The sequence below is a fragment of the Manacus candei genome, unplaced genomic scaffold, assembly GCF_025592945.1.
Source record: "Manacus candei isolate 608988 ecotype Guabito, Panama unplaced genomic scaffold, ASM2559294v1 h1tg000060l, whole genome shotgun sequence".
NCBI classification, from domain to species: Eukaryota; Metazoa; Chordata; class Aves; order Passeriformes; family Pipridae; genus Manacus; species Manacus candei.
In genome coordinates, this window is record NW_026138108.1 from 786,691 (window position 1) to 810,416 (window position 23,726).

General features: G+C 43.0%; 1 protein-coding gene across 4 annotated transcripts in view; it reads right to left on the bottom strand.

Annotated features, from left to right (window-relative positions):
* Positions 1–2,841: 2,841 nt before the first annotated feature.
* The window catches only part of PRR5L (proline rich 5 like), a 43,233-nt gene continuing 22,348 nt past the window's right edge, over positions 2,842–23,726 (bottom strand). For 3 of the 4 annotated variants that reach the window (XM_051804141.1, XM_051804142.1, XM_051804139.1), the window contains exons 5-9: positions 18,887–18,944; positions 15,816–15,907; positions 12,370–12,510; positions 10,018–10,144; positions 2,842–5,842 (exon numbers count right to left, since the gene is read on the bottom strand). In XM_051804141.1, coding sequence (XP_051660101.1) covers positions 5,457–5,842; positions 10,018–10,144; positions 12,370–12,510; positions 15,816–15,907; positions 18,887–18,944 — 804 coding nt within the window. In that variant the 3' untranslated portion in view covers positions 2,842–5,456. The remainder of the gene's footprint in view (positions 5,843–10,017; positions 10,145–12,369; positions 12,511–15,815; positions 15,908–18,886; positions 18,945–23,726) is intronic. The other variant, XM_051804143.1, reaches the window with a different exon arrangement.

Below are 23,726 nucleotides of genomic sequence, written 5' to 3' on the forward strand. Positions count from 1 at the left end.
CTGTGGTTTCTCACTGGTATTTAACATACATAAATTCTGTCACTTTCTAGGTAGTCCTGTTGCAGTACTAAATTGAATCTGAGCATCTTGTAACTGGTCTGTCTGCTCTTTGAGAAGCCCAAGCAATTCTCACAGAATTAATTCTTTCAGGTTAAAAAAAAAAAATTCTATTATTTTAGCAACTGCAAAAACTCCTGTACGCGAGCCAGTGCAGCTGACTTCATAAATTCCGAGGTCAGAAAGAACGGCTCTGTGACTTCAATCTATTTTCCAATGTAACAGAAGTTGTTACTGTACAGTCTGTAATAATTATGCCACAAGAATTACAAACTAGCTCTTGGCATAAGTGGGAGTTAGCTTTGAAGCCTAATGACAGACACTTGAAACAGCAAGTCCCTAAATATTGCTGCAATTTATAGCTACTACAAATCTGCTCTGTACCATTGTAGGTGCTTAGGGTAGGTGAGACCCTTGTCTTTTGGTTTAGTTGTTAATTTTTGGAGATTTTTTTAAGGAATTTTCTTTCCTTTTTCTCATTGAAAAGTTTGATGATCAAGCTATAATTAAGCCTCTACCCTACCTTTTATTATACCAATTATTTAGGTAAAGATTAATCTAGTCAGCATGCAATTTTGAGCACCATGCTGATGAGAATGTGCTGTACCTTTTCTACTAAGTTGCTTTAACAGCTGGCATTTCTGTTTTAAAGCTTTTGTTTATGTAGTTGAGTGGTTGGTGTCCTTACCTGGAGCTGTTGGGATAGCAAGGTGAAGAGAAAGCACTCTCCAAATGTGTGGAAAAGTGAGAATATCCCATTTAACCTGTTGCTGTGCTACCAGGTCCACTTTCCACGCTTGAAACATGACTAGGATGACTAATTACCTCCCCTTTGCTCAGGGAAATACCAAATACCCCACTCTTCCCACTTTTAACTGAGGAAATTTTGCAGCAACTTTCCTATGGAGCATGTTGACTGTGGGCTGAATTTCCAGCTCATGTACCCCTAGGAAACTCCCTGGGCACTGTGGGGCATCTGTACCAGGGTAGGTCTTGCCTCCTCACCCGCTTTCCCGAGTGGGAAGCGGTGCTGGCTCTGCAGAGGCCTGTTCCAGGTGGGGAAGGGGGCAGCCAGGGAATACAGCCAGACTGGCCTCTTCTGGGAGTTTTGACGCCTAGTTTGTGGCTTCTTATAATGCTTACATTTCTTATAGGAGTAGGTGGTTTACCACAAAGGACAAAGAGGATGGGTTTTCCCAGCCTCCTCCACAGCCCCTTGAAGACACGTCACTGACCAAACTGCATAGGAGATTGGCAGAGCTATGGAGAGGGCTCTGTGAGGAGGGGCCCTGGCCTCATGGATGGGTAGGTGTCTGCTACATTTAAATCACTGGAAAAAACACAATCGCTTGCTTCTGCTGGCTGCAATTTTCACAGCTGAAGAGATCTTTATCTGCCTCCAGATTCAGTTGAGAATGAGGAGAGATACTCGCTTTCACTTGTATTGCCCCTATTCTTAAAAACCACCCTTCTTCAGCCTTTTCTAAATATGAGAAAGACCCATCAAGAGTGGGAGTTTGAGTGTCATGAAGGCCCTGCCTGCAGCCCTCTGCACTGGCAGCATTTTTTGTTCTTAGCACAGAGCTTTCAATTCTGGTTCTGGCAACTCGGTGCAAGTCAGTGTCATCAACTCTGGCTGAGTTTCTACACTGCTCCCCTTACTGTCACTGGAACACCCCACACACACAATACAGTGTGTGTGCCAGGCCCAGGAGTCCTGCTGCTGGTATGGAGAAGAGTCCAGGTTGGGAAGGAACAGGGAATCCAGTAAGGGAAACCTGCTACTCCAAGGCTACAGCACGATTAAGAAGTTCATATAAGTAAACACACTATAAATACCACAATTTTTCTCTCACTAGACCCTCAGTTTCTCCTCTCTGGGACACACAGGCTGCCTGCAAGAGCCAAACATTTTTAGTCTGTTGACTCAGTTGTAAGTGCCAAAAGGCCATTCCTTCCAGGTGAACCCATTGCCATATGGACTTCAAAAGAAAGGGTAATACCCTACCTCAGCATCAGTTCAAACCCTGCAGTGTTCCCCCTGCTGCCATCAGTGACAGCACAAAGATCTACTGCATTTCTTCTGATTGAAACAAACAAAAAATAAACCAAATTGCTGCTAACCTAACCAGGGACTGAAGAAGCTCTACTTACTGGCAATAAAAACATACTGCTTGCCTATGGGGAATGTCAGGAAAAAGGCAAGTTGTACTAAGAATAGCTTTCTGCTGAGGTCCCCCTCTGTAAGCTTATGACAGAATTGTATGGACAGAGAGAATTAATCGCTTACTTTAAGGAGACTGAGTAAAAAGAGAAGACAGACTTGGTCTTGATGAGAAGTGACTTACTCTAGGTAATTATCAAGGTAGAAGGTAACAGACTTCAAGAGGTGGTGAGAGAAATCCCTTCTTCCCATTCCTACAGTATTTCCAGGAGGTTTTCTCAAGTTGGTTACCATAAAGGTAGAAAAGACCTGCCCTGTGGCCCTGGCTGTGTGACACAGTGAGCAAAGTGAAACCCCAAACCAGACCCCTGTATCCAAAATGCAAGTGTTTCTCATGCCACAGCTCTGGCCCAGAGACTGTGTTAGCTTTTTGCTTCCAAGGGACTGAGAGCTTCCTCAATGGAGAGCAGACACTCAGTGCTTCAGTTGCAGCCTCATGCTACCATCATGGTAGCTGCAGGGCACTTCCAGGTTCACCCAGTTTACCTGTAAGAGGTCTGCATTTGCAGAGGCTTGCGCAATCTCATGTGGCTATAAAAGTGGTACTTATGACCATATACTTGGTGTGGTTTACAGAACAGGTTTTGTTTATTTCAGCTTACAAAGTAAAGCCACCAGCTTTAATTCTGCCTAAAAAACAAAACAGCTGGGGAAGTGCATGATTCAGAGGGCCTGGTGCAAATTTTTGCAAAGTAACAGAGACAAAACCAATATAATTCAAATTATACATATGTGTAAAATTAAAGAAATTCAAGTTAAAATCAGGACTAACTCCTATTAGTCCTAGAGATGATCCAACAATATGTCAGGAAATAAATAAATCATTCTAATCAGCATAAAAGAGGGCACTGCTCACAAATCCAGATGTTTTGGGTATTTACAAAAGTCAAATGGAGAGAGGAGAAACATAAAGAAGAAAAGCCTTCGTAAGAGTGAATTGAAATGCTGCAGGGTGATCACTTCTCCACATGCCTCAGTGCTACTAAGAGAAGGCTTTAAATTACTGCAAGAGGCAAAAGAAATTACTTTTGAGCAGGATGCCTTCATTTGCCCCACACTGCAGGGACTGTGCCAAGGGGAGACCAGCATGGTCTACCAGGTTTGGCTGTTGGCACAGAGGTTCTGAAGGTTCGCCACAGTCCATGGCCACCCTGGGGCAGAAGACAACAAATAAGTTGGCCTGGTCAGTCAGTCTAATTTATGAATAGGAGAGTAATTTATCCTATAATCCATCTGAAGGGAAGATTGCTTAAAGCCACATCTTCCTGTGGCTTAAAGCCGCATTCCATGCGACTGTGCATGCTCTGAGGAGGAGGCAGCCAGCATAACTCAAGCTCTGTTCTTCAACATGTAAGCACAGCTGGTGATCAAAACATTTAGTATTTTCACACAAAGGCCAATTAGGGTGCCTAGCAAGGAAAAGTAGTCCTTTTCAATATCTGTTTCAACATTTGCAAACTACAGTAGAAAAAGTAACAACCTGATTTATAAAGATGTTGTGGCTTGTGCTCGTAGCTGGTATTTCAGGTGCTTTGTTGCCAGATAATAATGCTAGTCTGCTTTCTTTTTGCTGCACATGCTACTAAGGCCAAGTCCTGACAGGTCAGCACTGTACTTTCAGTGCAGCCAGCGGAGCAGAAATGTTTAGTGCCCAAGAGAAGCAGGGCAAACTCTGTAGTTAATGCCATAGCAAAAAAAGTCCTGAAGGCTCATCTTAACCTTCTGTTTCCTTGTCAAGACCTATTTATTTACAGATTAAAGCGGTAGTTTTGTTATGTCCACATTTTTAATGGAATTTGACATTTAAGGCAGCATTTCAGTTCACCTTCAAGCCTGTAATTACACTTGCAAATCTGCTTAGCAAGACATCGGCAGAGTATCTCAAGGGACAGCTTGAACAGATTGATTCTGTTCCCATAGAAGCAGCATTTGAGTACCAAGTGATGCTACAAAGCAGACACTGCAGACTGCAGTGCCTGCCACAGACACTCGCAAACTGGACCATTCCTAATCTTCAAAATAAAAACAAAACCAAGGACTGCAAAGAGCCCTCACTTTATCTTAAAAGCAATACTGCACTGAGTCAGATACCACTGGAGGTCAGGAGCACTTCATGAATACACCACTGAGACAGGACTCCTTTCTACACCCCTTTGGTTATCTTTGGTCTCATGAAATCTGCAAGTGCTAGAATTACCAGGGTAGCCCCAAGGATGAAATCCTGTTCATCACCTCCTGGTCTAGCATCACGATGGCCCGCTGCTGAGAAGCACCTCTATGTCTCTTGCACAAATGCAAACTCTGCCCAGCATCTTCTTCCCAAAGGAATCAATTTAGTTGTCTCTTTTCATTGTAGCCCTATCACCACAGAAATTTTGAGACCAAATTGATGCCAAATACCAGGATGCTCAGGATTACATTTTACACTCAATTTACACACCCAGCCCTCCTTTGCACAGTTTATACCACAACCCCCAAGATATGACTGGAACTAAATAAAGTACATATGAAGTACTCAGCTCAGGCTCCATGTACACTCAGTTCTCTTCAGGTCTGGGAAAAAAGTAGTTCTGATTTGTTCCAATTTGGGCTTTTTATCCATGTTCATGGGAGGCAAAGTGAAGGATCTCCTCTCACAAGCCACCTCAGCAGATCTTTCTGGAGGACTCAAATGGTTTCATCCCTGAGTTCAGCTTTAAAAGAGAGAAATGCAGTCCTCAGCATTCACCACACTAGGACCAGAACCAAAGAGAACATTTAGCACAGAGGTCTCTACTGCAGGAATGAAGAGCAAATAAGCAGCACAACACTGTGAAAGATGGAGAAAAGCAGAAAGAGGTCAATTTGTATCACACCAAAGAAACAGAAGGAAACCTGATGACAAAAGGTTTATACTAGTAGAGGGAGAAAGCTTACAGAAGGTAGACTGTGCTGTTAAACAGCAAAACCTTTGCAGCCCTCAGTGGTCATTTGGGAGCAGCCTGGTACCTCCATCAACAATGATCCTAGACTGGTAAAAAATCAAATCTAGAGAGCATTTTCAGACATAAGAACCCTTGAGGCCATTTCAATGACATGAGAAAAATTAAAATTTTTCTTTTTTTCCCAGCAAGGATGACACAACACTTTGTCCAGCTTAGTGCATACAGTTCTCCACTCTTCAGCAAGACTTCTTCTAGCTGACCGATGTGCAGTTCAGCTCTGCAGAATCTTGCCTACTTGCTGCTGCCCCGATTCCCTCTGGCCCATCGGCGATACTGGGCTCACTGGAGCACTGCCTGTGGCTGAAACAAGCAGGCTGCAGGAGGAGGCACTTGTCAGTACTGTCTGATTCCTCTATGACCATTCCTGTGTGCATCATGGAGGCCATTGCCAGGAGCTGGATATCCGAGTGAGCATTTGCAACGGTGTGGCGACGGATGCTACCACATTTCTCCAGGTAAGCCTCACCCTCCTGCTCTGTCAGTGGGGTCAGGGCCATCTCACTGGGCTGCCGGGTCGTCGCATGAGATGGATAATTCAGTACATCAGTCTTAGGACGGGATCTGGAGTACCGTCTCTCTGGAAGAGAAAAAGGAAGCAGGAATGGTCAATAGTGCACAGATGAAGCGTTGCTCCAACTGCTAGGCTGGCCTCAGGGAACAGAGAGAATTCAGTGTGCAGCTATAGTGTCCCACCTCCTTACCACTGGAAAACAGTCAGGTGCTCACTGGTTCCTACTGCTGGGGATTTGGAAAGGAGATCTGCTTCTCCCCCAGTAAGGAGAGACCTCCTGTCCTGCTATAAGGCAATGGTGCTGGTGCCTGTGAGAAAAGTGAGTCAAAAATCACAGGTGCAGCCAAGGGACTTTCTTGAGCATCCTGGTGATCTCCTTCCTTATCCAGGGATGAGGAGCTCTGAGTAGGAGCTCTCACTAAAATGACTGACACTAAAGCGGCATAAGTCTCCAAAAAAATGTTCAGAGAGGACTTGAGTTGCCATCCCTTCCTCTGAAAAATTTCTCTCAGGAGGTGCCATTAGCTGTTGTCAGTGTGAAAGTCCTGATGCTTACACTGCCTCTCCATCTGCCTAGGTAAAGGCCATTCTGCTGGCATTATCCCACTGTATTTTTCAAAGATCATGCAAGAAAAAGAAATTGTCATCCACCTTACAACATGTCTAGTTTGGGTGCTAGACACAGAAAACACCTAACAGTGTGCAGGAGCAGTCCACAACAGCCTGGGGTAAGGGCACATGAGAGGAGGACAGCACTTGGGGAGCAGGGATAAGGCAGTGACACAGAATTGACGGGTATGGGGTGTACGATCTCCTCAGCAAATCATTAAGGAGAAATAATGCCTGGTTTAAAACTCAGACCCAAGGCACAGCCCCCAGCCCCGTATCATGAAGTGCTATTTCAATTCTGATACTGAAAACTTTTAGAAAGGCAGGGGTCAGACTTTGTGCCTTGGCTCACTCTCACTCTTCTAGCAGGTTGAATCAGACAATATGAATCAGCCAGCACCTGTTGGTTTCCACTGCTGTGCAGCATTGCCATGTGATGTTAAACACCTCCTGCGGTCCATCTCCACAGCAGCTGATAAAGCTATTCCGTACCTGTCTCGTTTCTCACCAATTTCACTGAAGTGCAGGGTCTCATTTCATAAACTCAGAAGGCTTTAAACCATATAAAAGGCTTTCACCAAGATTGGTGAGCATAAGAGAGAGAGTAACAAAATGCAAAGCAAAGCACTTATCACTGAGGTTATAAAAGAGTTTTGGAAGCTTGCATCAGGAACAAAAGCAGAAAACAAACTTAATATTGTTGCAGGGAGGCATGGGTGAGCAGCCAGAACTCCACCACTGGCAGCAGCTAAGCTATGACAACACTTCACCCTGCTACTGCCAGTAATACATTCATTCAAAGTGGGTTTGCTTTCATTCAAACTTTTTTGCTTAAGAGTATGCACAAATAATTTTTGAGGCTGGTTACAATGCATATACTCTTTAGGTTTCATCTGCAGCTCAAGCCACAGCAAGCTGTAGTGTTGAAGGGCATTAGGACCCAACTCTTTCAATGAAAAAATATCCACAGATGATTTTTGTGAAAGAAAATTAAAATCCTTTCTGATGAGAACCAGGTGAAATTAGGCTAAACTCTGAATATTCATTTATTGCTTTACTTTACCCCCTCTACTTTCTTGACCACAAAAAACAGTCTCTTAAGAGAGTTGTCATGCATAGTTTAACCAGACATTTTATTTCTATTTTGATGCCTTATGACAAGGAATATAAACTTGGAAGCAAACTCAGATCAGCAGTGATGTTAGGCTTAATATATCAGGAAATAGGGTGGATGTTTTAATTTTATCTTCTCTCCTATCCCCAATATAAACATTGTTTCTTAGAAAACAGGATCCCTTCAGCATGCTCCATCCTTACAATGCAGGTTACAGCAAATTTACACAGGCAAAGCAAGAAGGGTGCTAACAGAAGAGCGGGTGAGAATATTGCCCTCTACAATTCCCCTCTGTGAGTGGTCCTGTCCCCTTTCACACTTATCTTTGCTGCGCTCCTCTCCCACTTTAAATCAAGCTTAAGATACTACTGCCTCTTCTCTGCTGTGTTGAGTTCCCAGCAGACATCTGGCAGGTTAAAGCCACCCACAAGAACAAGGGCTGGCAATTTTGAGACATCTGCCAGCTGCTTGTAGAATAATTCATCACCCTCATCCATCCTGGCTGGGTGGTCTGTAACAGACTCCCACCAGGATGACAGGCTTGTTGGCCTTCCCCTGATTCTGATCCACAGGCACTTAACCTTATTGTTACTGACTTCAAGTTCTACAGACTCAAGAGTCTCTCTAACATAGAGAGCCACCCCTCCACCTCTCCTACCTTGCCTGTCCCTTCTGAAGAGCTTGCAGCCCCCCACGGCAGTCATGCAAGTCATCCCACCAAGTTTCCACAATGGTGACTACATCACAGCTTTCCTGCTGCATGATGGCTTCCAGCTCCTCTTGTTTGTTACCCATGCTGCATGTATTAGTGTACATGCACTTCAGCTGGGCTGCTGATTTCACTTCTAACTCTGGTTTTCACCCCTAAGCTCATCTCTGGAGAACCTGGTTTCAACCCCTTCCCCCTTCAAACCTAGTTTAAAGCCCTCTTGATCAGCCCCAACAACTTACAGGCTAGAGTCCTTTTGCCCTTGCTAGACAGATGAAGCCCATCTGACTCTAGTAGGCTTGGTACCATAGAATTTGCCCCATGGTTCAAAAACCAAAGTTCTGCCGGTGGCACCAATCCTTTAGCCACCTATTGATAAGATGGGTTTTCCTACTCCTCTCCTCATTCATCCCTGCTACTGCAGGAACTGAGGGTAGTCCGCTTGAGCACCTGTGCTCCTGTCCCATTAACTAATCAACCCAGTGCCTTGAAGTTCTTTTTAATTAGCCTGGTACCTCTTTCATTGATGTAATCACTGCCAGCCTGGACTACCAGCAGTGGATAATAATCAGAGAGCTGGATTAGCTCAGGGAGTCTCCTACTAATATCCCTCACCCAGGCCTCAGGAAGGCAGCAGACCTCCCTGTGGGATGGGTCTGGTCGACATATAGGGCCTTCAGATCCCCTCAGAAGGGAGTTACCTACTACAACCCTACCCTTCTTTTTTTCTTTATAGCTGTGGTTGTAATCCATCTGGTAGATGAGGTGCAACGGGAGACCCTCCAGACAAATCCTCTTCTTGACTGTCTTTTGCCTGACTCTCTGGGTCTGGGGCCTCATACCTGGATATGTGATTGAGCCACAGTTTGCCTAAAGCGATGCCATGAGTTTGTTACAGGTACAGGTTGTCTGAGTCCTGATAAGTCCTTCTACCACAAGACCATCTTTTCCCCTATGCTTCAAAGGCATAGTACAAGACAGGTTGTGTGTCTCCAGCTTGCTACAATTTATGTCAAAGCAAAGGCTAAAGCTTATCAAAACAGAGGGAGACTAGAGCTTTTTTCACTTCTTCTATTTAAATCTTCTTGACTATCAAATCACTATCACTATTCCCATTAGCAAGCCAGTCTCTTCTGGCTGGCCACATGTGCAAGCAGAGCTCCTGGATCATGTATAAAGAAGTTTCCCACTATAAGCATGCTGTTCCTGAAGTGCCTGTTCTCTTACCTAGACCCATTTGTCCATAGTTTAAACGCAGATCTGCAATTACTTTTTTTTTTTTAAACAGGATCCTCAGATGGAAGGAAGACTCCACGCAAGAATCCCTGTAATCCCTCAGAATTAACAAGCAACAGTTGTGCAGTTTGCAAAGACTGGTTGATGCAGCAGTGAGCATGGGAATTCAGGCAGATGAAGCAGGGTAGCAAGCAGGGACAGAGAGTGGGCAAGCAAAGGACCAAGTGTGGTCTCTCACTGGGGTGAAGGCAGTACCCCAGTCATGGACCAGAGAGTTTTAAATCTAGTCCATCTCCAGAGAGAAGAGAGACTTTTCAGGGGTGTGTGTCTGTCTGTGTGTGCATGCAGTGGTGGGACACTAATAGTTCAGTCAGCCATGGAAAATAAAAAGCCTGTCACAAAAATCTGCATTCAGAAATATTAACCAGGACCTTCTCAAGGGTGTTTTAGACTTTGTTTTCTATCTCTCGCAGAGTCATGCACTGTCTCCTTTGCCAGCACAGATGTGCACTGCCTCACATTAACCAACCTATGTACCCTAATAATAGCTTCTGTAGGATGTGCATGTCTTACCAAGTAAGCAGGTGCTACCAGAGGAGCTGTGATCCTCACACAAACCTAAGTATGGTGATACCACCTGCTTGACCAGTTCTTCCAGCTGTAGGTATCCCTCACTGGGGCCAGTAGGCTCATGGACACTCTGAAAATCAAACATAAAAAGTCAACATTACCCTTAAAAGATTTTTGGGTGAAGCCTTTTTCTGTCAAATATCTCTGCATTGGAATATCCCAACCATTCTGGTAGACCATTGGCAGCTGAGAAAACCAAATAGAGGTTTGTGTGCCATTCAGGTCAACCTCCTTGTTCAAGTCACAGTCATAAACTCGTGCACATTGAGGAGCCAGCTCATTTTTCTGACCAGGGGACAGGAAGGTTCAAGGTATGCTCACACTGAGGATGTGCACAGTGATATAATTACAACAGGGCACTTCTACCAGGAAACATCTCTTTGTAGAAAAGCCTTAACACACCTTGGGCAAAGTACTGCTATTTTCCTAGGCAGGACTGCAAGCAAAGCACCCTCTGTGCTTACAGGTATGAAGATGACAGATAACACTAACCAATTTAACAGTAATTTCAGAAACAGTTCAAACCTAACTTCCTGCAAAGCCTCAATAAGCTTTTTTTCCTCAAATGTGTTGCTTTGAGAACCTCTTTGCTCCCAAGATTCTTTTATTAAAATAATATTTCTGGGAAATTGTGGTATCTCCCACTGTTATAGTCTGGGTCACTGGAACATCAGAACAGTGAGAAATTATACAGAACTAGGAGCTTAGCCCCTTTGCAATTATAATTGTGTTTTAGAAAGTTTCATTCCTAGACACTCATTACACTGGAGAAGAAATAAAAGCCACCAAGCTGTGTGGTGCTGTCAACACGCTGGAGGGAAGGGATGCCACCCAGAGGGATCTTGACAGACCTGAGAGGTCCCTGTGCAAACCTCATGATATTCAGCAGGGTCAAATGTAAGATCTTGTACATGGGTTGGGGCAATCCCAAGCACAAATATTAGGCTAGGTGGAGAATGGATTGAAAGGAGCCCTGAGGAGGAGAAGGACTTGGGTGTGTGTTTGTGAATGAGAAGCTCGATTCTTTTCTGGACTTGCAGTCCAGAAAGCCAACTGTATCCTGGGCTGCATCAAAAGAAGTGTGGCCAGCAGGCTGAGGAAGCTGATTCTCCCCCTCTACTCTGCTCTGGTAAGACCCCACCTGGAGTTCAGTGCTCCCAGCACAAGAAGAACATGGATCTGTTGGAGCAAATCCCAGACGAGGGGCACAAAGATGATCAGAGGGCTGGAGCACCTCTCATGAGGAAAGGTTGAGCTGGGGTTGTTCTGCCTGGAGAAGAGAAGGCTTCAGGGAGACCTCATTGTGTCCTTTCAGTGTCTGAAAGGGCCTACAGGAAAGCTGAAGAGGGACTTTTTAAGAGGGTATGTAATGACAGGACAAGGGGAATAGCTTTAAACTGAAGGAGGGTAGGTTTAGATTAGTTATTAGGAAGAAATTCTTCACTGTGAGGGTGGTGAGTCACTCAAACAGTGATGTTCCATCCCTGGAAGTGTTCAAAGCCAGGTTGGATGGGGCTCTGAGCATCCTGATCTGGTGGAAGCTGTCCCCGCCCACGCCAGGGTGGTTGTATCTGGATGATCTTTAAGGTCTCTTCCAACCCAAAGCATTCTATGAATGATTCTATGAACCCAAACAAGTAATATGGCATTTTACAGGACTGTCAGGCTGAGCAATATAGAAAAAGATTAAACAGTTGGTATACTTGGCTGTATCTGGCACGCTTGGAAAGTAATCTGTTGAGGTCAGGATAAAGAGGATAGTTCTCACAGAAGATCTGGGTCTCTTGGGAGAGGCCTTTGAAAGATGTATAGCATGTACTGACAAAAGGTATTTCTCCTCTCAAAGGCACTGCCTAGCACACCAGCCAGCCAAGGAGCTGGCATTGGACAGCCAGAAGCCACAGCTCATTCAAATTCCACTATCTGCTGTGATGGAGACTCACACTGTCATTGCAAAGCTGAGAAATCAGGAGAACTAGGGCACAAAGAGGCATTCAGAGAAGCTGGGAAATGAAAATTTATGTGAAGAAAGAGTCCTGAGAGACTTCTTAGATAGGGAGGAGAGGTACCAAGAAAATACAAACACCCGTCTCTTTCAAGGCAACATCCTTACCTGTTTCTAGGAAAGCTAAGGATGTCCAAATTCAGCTCTCATTTCTACAGTTACCACTCCCAAATAAGCACACATCATTTTCATTTCATCACACCCTCCCCACTCTCCTTTCCAGTGTTCATGCTACTCCAATGAGGTCAAGATAGCCAAGTGGAGTCAGACAAAGAGCAGAGGCTCCCCACCTGCAGAATTAACAGCATCTGGACAATGGAAGCTGGAAGCTTTGTCTGGACCAGAGGAAGAATTTCTTCCAACTTTACTTTTAGTAAGACCAAGTCTCTGAAGCCAAGAAGAGCAATCTGACGGATAGTCAACTCCTGACCCTAAAAAACACAGAAGACAAAATCTAAGAGTTGATAAAGGGATGTGCGAGCATTGCACCAACACATGTATGCACACAGACAGCAAGGGTCTGTCCTGCCCATTGCTGCTGTGGCAAAACACCCCCCAATCACTTAGGCTGAGGATTCACAGTATTCTTTGCTTGCTTTTCTCTCAGGCTCTGTCTCACACAAATTCTGAAATAAGCATCACGTCCTCTGAGACACCACGAGGTTTGGAGTGAAGCCAAAAATGGGCCTGTATTTCACTAAAAGACTACGTATTCATGAAATCCACTTGCCATCCAATTTAGTCACAAACATTCGAAGTCCAGGCTGGATGTAGCTTGTGCTTTTGCCATTCAGAGCTGAGAAACCAGAGAAGGTTTGGTAGGGAAAGAAGTTGGTACAGATTATTCCTTAAGTAAGCCTACCTGTGGTCTATATTGGATTCTCTTTCTGCTCAGTATCTGCACTTTAGACCTTGCTGATATGACAAAAATCCACAATTTAGTCCATTACAGATTTTAGGATTTAGGGTGGAACAAAGCTAGCCAGACTGCTTGAACTAAACATCATTTTAAAAAGCATCAGCTTCAATATCCACTTCAAGGCATTCCATGTCCTCACAGCTACTTTTTTAAAATCAACAACATGAGTGAGCAGGTCTAACCGATGATGTGATGTTTCTCAGCATATTTAAACACAGTCGAACTCCATTTGGCACTCTGGTGTTACCATCTTTCCTGATGCTATGCTTAACGTCTGAATGACTTTCTCTTGTCCCACTGCAGCTTAACAGCAGAAATTTTCCTCCCAGCCCTGCCCAGCACTCTCCAGACTGAAAAGTTTGCCTTGTTCTTCTCAGCATGTTAATCTCTGCCCCATGGTCTGTTTGGGAATCGTTTTATGATCTCCATAACACACTCAACATGGCAAATATTTAGCTGGAAGGAATTACCAGCAGTTAAACATTAATTCATAATAGGTTTAATGTCATAATTAACAGCATCATCAATATGTAAATATGAATTAAAGCAAATAGTCTGGAGGGTAGCTTGGACATAATAAAAGCACTTTGTGGTTTTAAACCACCACGGTGCGTTTAGAAACACGGAGGTGTAGTTAAGACCAGTATGTATCTCAGAACTGTATTTCAGCAGCTGCAAACTTTTTATTTATATCATGCAGTTTAGACCCATTAACTTCATACCCCATTTCAAAATGCAAACATGTTTCTGTGCCAAACAAAACAAGATTTGTTATTCTTTTTTCCACATCAATAGTCACATCAACAGCTGCAACTATATAAAAGCCAGTGACCTGTTTACATAGTTTCCCTGTGTACAGCAATTTAACCAACCTGGCTGCTTAAAGGTCATATTTCTGCAAGAGCTATGAGCCTTGGGTTTAAACTCAGCTGAGATAGGAAGTTACTTCTAGTTACTACCTTTGGTAACATACGCTCACATATTTGGCTGACTTAGTTTCATTCTGAATGGGCAGTTGCTGAGATCACAGAAGAACACAACTAAATAATCATGCTGACATTTGCAGGAAAGGACAGGGAACCAACAATAAATTGACTTTCCCATCTACCAGAATAGCGTGCGAAGAACTGCAGCTTGATGAAAGACTTGTTAGATGAGTTCTCTTCACATGTTGTGACAAACCACATAAATGGTTACATACAGTTCCCCATTTCTAGGAAAAGTCCAATCTCGTTATTAGGACACTGGTCTGGGATAAGAGCAATTTCCTTATATCTTGTTGCACTTGCAACTGTCTCTGTGGTAGTCTAGGGCAGCTTACTCCAAGTCAAATTCTTGGATGTATTTAGGCAGCTTAATCCATGCGTCTGTGTAGAACTTAAGGTGCCTACAAAACTTTAAATATGCTGTCTGTTACCTTTTAGTTCTTCATCCATAAAATGGCAATAGTTGCCTAACGTTACAGCTTCTGTGATATATTTTGAGTGACTTAGATATTGTTACAAGGGAAATACGGCAAAAAAATTGTGCTTTCAAAGAATGTCAATGTCCCATAGTCACACTTTCACCACTATAACCAAGTTACTTCCAAAAGCTGTACCCACAGTGCTGTAATTTTTGTTCAATTTCTGATCAGAGACGTTTCAATAGCAGGGGAGTAGATTTTTCTGGTAAGTGGCAGAACTCTTAGCATCAGTGGGTATGACACACAGCTCAACTGTTTCCACAGCACACAGGTAGCTGCAGTGCAGACAAACCCCTGCCTAAATAGATTAGGTCACTCCCTCACTGTGAATTAGTTGCAAAAGGAGAGAAAGGGATGGTATTATAATTGCATGGTTTTACCTGTCAAACACATACCTTTAAGCATCTGCAGCAAGGAAAGAACAAAAATAAACACAGTAAAAAGGTTAGAGTCTGTCTTTGAAAAAGTCCTTTCTGGTTTAGGACTAGAGGAAAAGGGCAAGCTTTGAGCTTTACCTGCTGCCTTTCGAGCAATACAAGGGAAAAATAATTTTAAAAGGCTCTGGAAATAATGTCTTGTGGAAGAGGCAGAAGTCAAGAGGAGGAGACTAGCATTTCCAAGAACGTCATTCTCTGCATGAGGTACATTTTTCTTTTCCTCTCATGGAACGTAATTAGGCTGCTCATATAGAAACCCTGACTAAACCTACATTAAAAAATTATGTGGCTCAATACTTCTGATGGGATACTCAGCTTTCAAAATACCCAGTGTAAGAAGGTCTTACATAAAATTGTTCATTCATCTTTAACCCATAGATTTATGTGACCCCTTATTAAAGCCTCAAAAAACTCAACTGAGGATTACTCAAAAGCACAAATGGGTTATAAGCCCTCCAAAGCAATTAGGGGTGAGTTAACACATTTTTTCCTGATCTAGTCTTCAGATTTGTCCCTCTGAAGACAAGTTGTCAGTGCTGTCATCTGCACCAAGAGTGCCAGCTACCTGAAAATGGAAGAACTATAAATGCTTCCAGAGCACTGATAGACCTTCAGTCTGGACAGGTATAGTCCAGCAGTTTCAGTGTCCAAGCTCAGCTAAGCACAGACAGAAGGTAGACAAATGTGAATAAATTGAGCCCAAAGCACTGTGCTTGTCCAGGAGATTTTAGAAGTCCTTCTTACACAGTTAATGCTGATTTGGACGAAGTCTGCTTCCTCTCAGATTTAGTTTAAAGGTTCTGACACCTATTTAGCCACTGGCCAAACAGTGCTGCTGGCAGAGAAGTTTCCATTTGCCATTAGCAAGCATTGCAGTTACATTGCTTTACCTGACGGAGTTATAATTAAGATTACCTGGACTGGGTAGAATATTGCCTGAAGTGTAGGCAGAGTCTCTGTAAAATAGTGATCCCAAATTTCAGACAGGACATCAATGCGATCCTCACCTACAAAAAAAACCAAGTTTGATTTTCCAAATACTCTGTAATTCCCCAGATAAGACCTACAAACCCACCCTTCACTTTCACAGTTTCTGCCCAAAACTGGACATTGCTCTGCTGAGCTTCACCTTAGCTGGCAGAGACACAAGGCTGCAACCATAAGTTGTTCTGTCGCTTACTGCAAAGAAAACAGCTCTGTGCAAAACGTGAGACCAACTCCAAAAAAGGAGTGAAGTCTCTCTTCAACTGGAGGCTTTAAATCCACAGCAAAGGATTGTGCAGTCTCACAGCACACCCCACTAGTGGCAGAGAAGCCACACATTAGCAACTGAATCTGAAAACCAGCAGGTCACAGCCAGCATCAACTGATAATCCAACATCATCCAACTGAGTCAGCAACTGGGTCAGGGAGACAATTTACAAGAGCTGAGCCCCCTCTGGCATCCACCAACTCTCAAGCAGCAATCAGGAACCTGACAAGACACAAATCCACTGTACTTCTCTCAAATGTGGCATTTGCGAAGCTTCCTGAATGGAATTCACTTGTAGCCACCCTTCATATGACTCCAATTCAAACAAACATCCCCAAATGTAAGTGGGTACTTAAAATTAAGGTAGACTGATTCCCATGACAAGAATACAACTGTGATAAACTTATGCTCATAGGTTTGTCTTAAAAAGCTGTGTGCTCCTCAGCATTTGGGCTCAAAGGCTTTGAGTTTTTAGGAGATTTTTCCCATCCCGAAGGCCAAAGGTTTGCAGTGTTATTTTAGATACATCCCCAGAAAATTCAGGTGCAAATACAGACACAGGTTTAAAAGTACAAGTTTCTGACAAAAGGACTTTCCAGGATACCTTTCATAGAGCCTTAGCTGGAGCTTACATGCAGTCAAGACTCAAGGAACAGTAATGGAAGATGGACACTCAAGACAGATTTGAAGGCTCAGCCTTCAAATGACTAAAGGCCCCTCATGAGGAACTGGAATACACATAAAATTGCAACTCAAAGGAGCCTTATCACTCTGTACTGAAGTGTTTTCCCCATCTGGGGACTTCAACATGGACTTTCAACATGCTTGCCCATGGGTTGTGCTGCTTCAGACACAGCCAGAGAGCAGAGAGCCAACAGGACTAGATCCTCCAGACATTTCACTTTGAGCAGAGAGCCCATCAAAAACCACAGAAAGGTTCAAAGGGAGGCTTCACTGTGTCAAGTATGACTCTGGCTTCAAAACTGGAACTGCAGGCAGACAAGAACCCACCCAACACCCCCATAACAGCTACCCATTAGCAGCAACAGCCAAGTGTAAGTGAAAAAGACAACAGGAAACAGACTAACTGAATGTTTAAATTTTTTCCTCCTCTGCCTCCTCCCCAGGACTGCAATGCTTCGCTGTGTGGAGACAGAATGAAATGTCATAGATCACTTCTCCTTCTGAAGGGGAAGCAGGAACAGTTTGTTTCTTCAAGAAATCATAAATCCTACAGGTGTTGAAAGAGATTCTGACAGATTGTATAAAAAAAATCATGTTAAAATAAGAGGCTGTAATTGAAAAACAGACACAGTAAAACATTGCCATGCCCTGCAACAGGAGTATTATCCTGTGTCTGAGTGCTGGGGTAGTAGAAATTTTCCAGGAAGACAGAGCTAACTGAGAAGCATGTACAAGAAATTCTTGTTGCTGTGACCACAGGACCTGCAACAAGCCTACACGTTATGAAAGAAAGGTGCCCATGAGTCATCCACAGAGATGCCAGCCTGCACACAGGCGAAGTGTCTCCAGTATCACTTTAAACTAGGGGCAGAAAAATGAAGCATTTGAAGAGGGTTTTGCTATCTGCCTAGGAAATTTCATCTTACCCAAACTACTTGAGCATCTGCAAAAGACTCTTGGGTAGCTCTCAGCCTATTAGAGACTCAAACTTAATTTTCCTAATGCTAAAGCAGATAATGGAATAGTTTTACACAAACACAGAAACCAAGTCTATGATAAGCTGCGCAGCACTCATTCTGAAGAGCTGGCTGTGGCGGGTCAGGTACCCACACCGGAGAAAAAGCAGGAGTCTGCCTTTTGTCTTCCCTTACAGGGCCAGTGCCAAAGGAGCATGCACCAAGCAGGAGGCTGGCAACTGCTTAACTCCTCCAGGGACCAAATCCTACAGTCTGCCAGCTGGGTGAAGTCATTTAGTGAAGAACAGTGCAGAGGAATCCAGGGCCAGCAATGATGTGAGATTATAAGCGCCTATTGGCATTTAATGACCCACATACAACAGACTGGTGATTAGTAAGAGATCTTCCTACAGGCTACAAAACTGGGTCAAACCAAACAGCAGCTTAGTTTTGAATAAAGACTTACTTGCTTTGCTTGAGCAAACAGCTACTAAGTGTGACCAACTCCCCACTCCAACAGAGCTGCTGCACCACACTAGCCTTGGTCTACAGACGCTGTGCAGTAGCAAGTGTCTGTACCCCAGTCGTTTGAACAGAACTTCGTGCCTGATCAAATTCTTTCCTGAAGGATTTCATTCTCACCAAAGGGACTTTTTTTTTCTTTAAATGTACACAAAGCTTGACAGTTCAGCTCTCAAAAGTATGACAGAGTAACTAAAACTGTGCTTACATCAAGCTGCAAATCACATTGAGAAATAAAAGGCAGAAGGCAGTTCCAAGCAGTTTTGCAACAGGATCCACGTCTAGACCAGAACGGCTTTGAGCCCAGATTCAACTGCCACACAAAACTCACATTCCTGTTCTCATGATAAAGTCATGGCTGGTGGGAGAATTGTGGCTCTGTGGCTATTAAAACAGTCCTCCATCCCTTCAGCTTCACAAGGGCTGCAGTGCAACCTGGCTCCTGAGGGGTTGTGTGGCACCCTACTACAGCACCAGAAGGGGCTGTACAGTTCCCAGACATGCAAAACATCTTCTCTGACCAAACATCAAAGCACAACTCCTTTCCAAAACAGGTTTACTACTATACTTGCCTTCACACAGCTTGACCTTCTCCTCCATAAATAGCAAGCCTTTCGCAAGGAGCTGGTTCTGCCAAGAGAGAAGAGAGACATGCATTTGCCTTTTCTGAGATCTATAATAAACATATAAGAATGATTTTTTTCAGATGTTATCAACTTTGCATGCAGTTATCTGAAGGTTAGGCGTATTGCAGTGCGTTCCTCCAGCACTCGTCTCATTGTGAGTGCTATACATTCATTAATCCTTTTTTGTTCAGCTACACATGAGAACACAACAGACACAGCACTTGAAACACTTGCCAGAAGTAGGAAAGGTCACAGGGAGGGAATCAAGAAAATAAAATGGTTCTTACCATAATAGTGCAGCCACATAAGCTATCCCTCAGTCATATGATGGAGGTGATCAAAGGGCCAAATGCTATGAAAATGTCCCACTCTCTTCTTCCTTTGTGCTAGCTCATTGTTTGCTTAAGTGCACAGTAAGCCAGTTCAGTTCTCTAATATCTACTTCTCTATTCCTACCTATTCTATTTCCATGAAGCTATTTCTTTTGCTATATGGAGCAGTTGGTTTATCTCAGTATGCAGTCCCAAGCTGCAGAAGAACTGGCAGGAGCTAGTCCTTCTAGATAAACTCAACTATCATGGACCAGACAGGTCAAGATATCAATATGCCTGTTCGCAGCTCACAACATTTAAATATCTGATTAGACTTTTGTTCCCACTTCCCCAAACATAAGAATGGTGCAAAAACAACACCTATCTTTTTGTTCTCCCAACAGCACTGGGTGAATCAGTTATCAAGGTTTGAGAATCACAGAGAAAGGTGCTGCAGTCACAACATAACACCCTATTACTGCATCCTAAAAGGTACAGTCCTACTACAGAGATCACACTGGTAAAGAATAAAGCCTTCTGTCCCTCTGAAAGAATTCAATATCAGGGTAACACACAACATTCAGAGACACCTCCCCCCTAGTTCATCATACAGCTTTTGCTTTTAGTGGGTAATCAGGTCAAAGTTGCACTTTTGAACCTTCTATCAGCTGAGGAGCAAGACACATCTTTCTTCAGTCCCGGTGGACCCTGCTGTCACACCACTGCCTGGACACCACTGTGGCCTCCTGATGAGCTGCCATGTTGCATACCTGCCCTGGCACTACTGCTCTGGGTGATAAACCTGCCTCCTGTAACCATATACCAGGCTGGCTCATCCATGACACACACAGAACCAGGTAACCAGGTAAGACACCGCAAGCAAAGAGAGCAGCACACCTCTGCATCCTCCCTTCAACAAGCAGGAATACAAAACTAGAGTAACTGTTGTAGAGTATAAATAGAAGGAAACATTGTTCTGTGACATTCTCAGCCTGGGAGAGCCTTTTCAACTGGGCGATGACAACAAGAACCAGTAAGCTGGACAAATACGTTCACACACTGAAAAAAATTGCAACATTCCAAAATGTTGCTAGCAACAAATGGAAGGTGACTGTTCTGCAAAGATTCTCTAGCTGAAATATGGGCTTTGGAGGGAAACATTAAGTTATAGGGATCTCCCTTCAGATTTTAGATTTGTTCAACAGAAATAATGGACTACACATGTCATGCTCTGGACAACAACAACAAAAAATACTTTCCAGGGGAAAAAAAACCAATGTGAAAAAGGAGGGAGGAAGAAATCTGGAATGAAAAAAAATCATAATGCGAAAAAGAAGTGAAACCCACTTACACTGTAGATATTTTTTTGTCTGAACAATAAGATAGTGTTGGAGTGATATTGCACTTTAATCTTTCCAAATGCTTTCAGTTTATTAATAAAGTATTTAATTTCTTTATTTTTCAATCTGTAGATCAAGGTAATTACCTCTCATATTCTGCAGGGAAAATTTACAGCTGGTCTTTGATACTGTGTCATTTTAAAATACTTTATAATAAAAAGTATATACACACACACACACATATATATATATGTGAGGGTGTCACCTTATTTTTTTGTGTTTTTCTTAAGAAATATGAATTCATTTTCTACCTGCACTAGAACATTAGGTTTAAATTTACATATGTTTTCTGAGCACTGGGGCTACAATTTTTCAGCTACTTTACTTAAAAGTTAGTATTACTGATATTTTCTACTTCCAGAGATGAGGGGTTTTTTTATTTTACAGCTATGTCAGCAACCAAAATACACAGTTGTACACAATAATGAACAGTTATATCTGTTAAATACATATGTTAGTAGTTAAGAATTTATAATGTACCTATGAATGTATTATTAGTACTTCCATGTGCTAAGTAGATTGCATTAACTCATTTTTGTTGTTTCTTCAAAAAAAAAGTTTAGGTCCCTATAGTTACTACAGGTGTTTCACTTATCTTCTCAGATTTTCCCTTTTCCTGTGGAAAACAATTAAAAAAAAAAAACAAACAAAAACAACAACAACAAACAAAAACACACTTCATTTCCCCTTTCCCCATCTTAAAATTATCTCGAAATTTTACTCATCCATCTTTTCTGCTAAAGTTACAGGCTTAGAAATTGATTCAATCCAAATATTAATCCTTCAGATCAAGCCAGACAGGCAAATTGTCATTAAAAAACCCTATAGGGTCCGATGACAAATCAATACAACCTAATAAGTGCAGCCACAGCAGAGGTCTGTATCAAACCTTGTTTAGATTACAAGTCTTATTTTGCTGCTGCATCCCGTCTTGCCAGAGGTAACCCAGAGGCACAGAGCTAAGAAGATAAATAAATCTATTTGCAAGCAAGGCCAGATAAAGACTCATACCAAGTAAGCTTGAAGGATGCATTTATTTGAAAAAGTTTATCTGCCACCTTTCATCTCTTTCCAGTTACAGCTGAACTGTGAGCTTGGGGAGGCAGTTATTCCCTTCCCTCCCCAAATCAGCTTTTCCTGGCTCCCCAGGGTGAAGTCCTCACCCTGCTGTTGGGACACCACAGGATGTTATAGGCTCATTGTGGGGGGTGCAAAACTGCCCTTACTCCTGCTAAGGTAAAGAATGATGTGCAGAGAAACAAAGTCTCAAGTTAACACCCCACACGTACATGCAGTTGAGAAATTTGGAGAGAGTTGTTTTGCAGCACATAGAAGTGAGCTTGTGAAATCTCACAGGTTGAAACCCTTGTAATTTTCTCAGTGCAGAAAACCACAATAGCTGTTTCAGGTATACCACTAACCAGAGCAGCTAAGGGAAAGCCTTTAAGTAAGTTTTCAAATGCCCTAAGTTTTGAAAGACGGGCTTCAAAGCTAAAATAGTCACTTTTCATTTGTTCCTCAGCAAAGACCCTCCCACAACATATGTGTTCTTGCTGCTCTTTAAAGTAAGCTATGCTCAAATCATTGGGAATCAAAAAAAATTTTGAAGGCAGTCACACACCACATTGTAAAACACATACACTTGGTAATTCCTTCCTTTTTCCTGGCACAGGTATTTTCCTCTTTCCCTGCCCTGTTAGAGAAATTGAGGCAAGTTTCTCCATTCATACCCAGTGGAACAATTCCAGTTGCTCCACCTGCTCAGAAGGTGGAAGCTGTCCCAGGCACAACTAGGGCTACTGTCTCAAATTGGCAGTGCCAAATACCTTCTCCCTCCCTCTACCTTGTCAGGACCTGGTCATCCCCAATGGGGACCATGGAGGTCCTTCCTTTCTCTGTGCACTCCCACTACACTCTGGGCAAAATGGTACCCATCTGATTTGGCCTGAGGCAAATAAGATGTTGACTGTCAAAAGTGCTCTGTTAGCAGCCTGATTGTGGTGACAGCCTCTGGACAAATCCAACAGGAAGGATTAAGGGGTGACAGCCCTGCCACTAGCACAGCTTACTCTGCTGTGGGTGGTATATTTAAACAGAAGGGTGCCAAAAAACAGCTAAGTAGTTTTGGCAGCAATTCCACAGAAACCATCAAGGAGGTTCAAGCCATCAAAGGCAACTTCACATCTTGTCTGAAAGCCATGTCTGCAACACAGCAAGGTACAAATGAATTCTTCTGCTAATAGAAAATAAGCCATTGTCTTTGGGGGAAAAAATTTTGCACAAACACCCATTTAATTATGGACAAATTTTGCTTTCTGGTCATGTCTCCAAGAAAACATGGCCATATACCTTTTAAAAGCCACCTTTAAATTAATACATTAATACTACTTCATCAAGCAACATAAGTTTGGAACAGAAGAAAACTCCAGAACATATTCAAAATAATTGACCTCATTTTGATGGTCGAAAAAATCAGTTTTTCTTCTGCATGTTACACTATTTCTTAAATGCAGCCCCCTTTTCTAGATGAAAGCTGAGGCTTTGTGTTCTAATGCTAAAACACACTTTTACAGCTTCTACAAACACATAGCCACCGTTTTGTGGATAATCTGATGTTAATTTGAGAAAGAAGTCATCACCCAAACTTACTTGGAAAGTATTTTCTACAAAGTTATTGTCAGTTGCACACGTACACCTACCTGTTTCTTGGCACTGTTTTACAAAATGCAAATTTGTGTGAGCTGCAGTATCTCATGCCTACAGCACTACCAACTCCCCATCCTTTCTTTTTTCTCCAAAAAGAGAAAACAGTGCCAAAAGCAGAGAGATCAATCCTACGCGGAGAAGAGATTCAAGGTAAATACAAAATAACATCCCAAAATTACTCTTCTTAGAGCTGGCTTTGTTCCCAACAGATTAAAAAAAAGCCTAGTTAAAGAGAGAAAGCGAAGCAAGGAGAGTAAGAAGGAGAGTAGACCAGGCAGACCAAGTAGGCAACACTGCTACAACCTAGAGCACAACACACCAGCCAGGCGGCAGCTACAGGAATATCCCACAGCCAGGCCCCCTGACTCT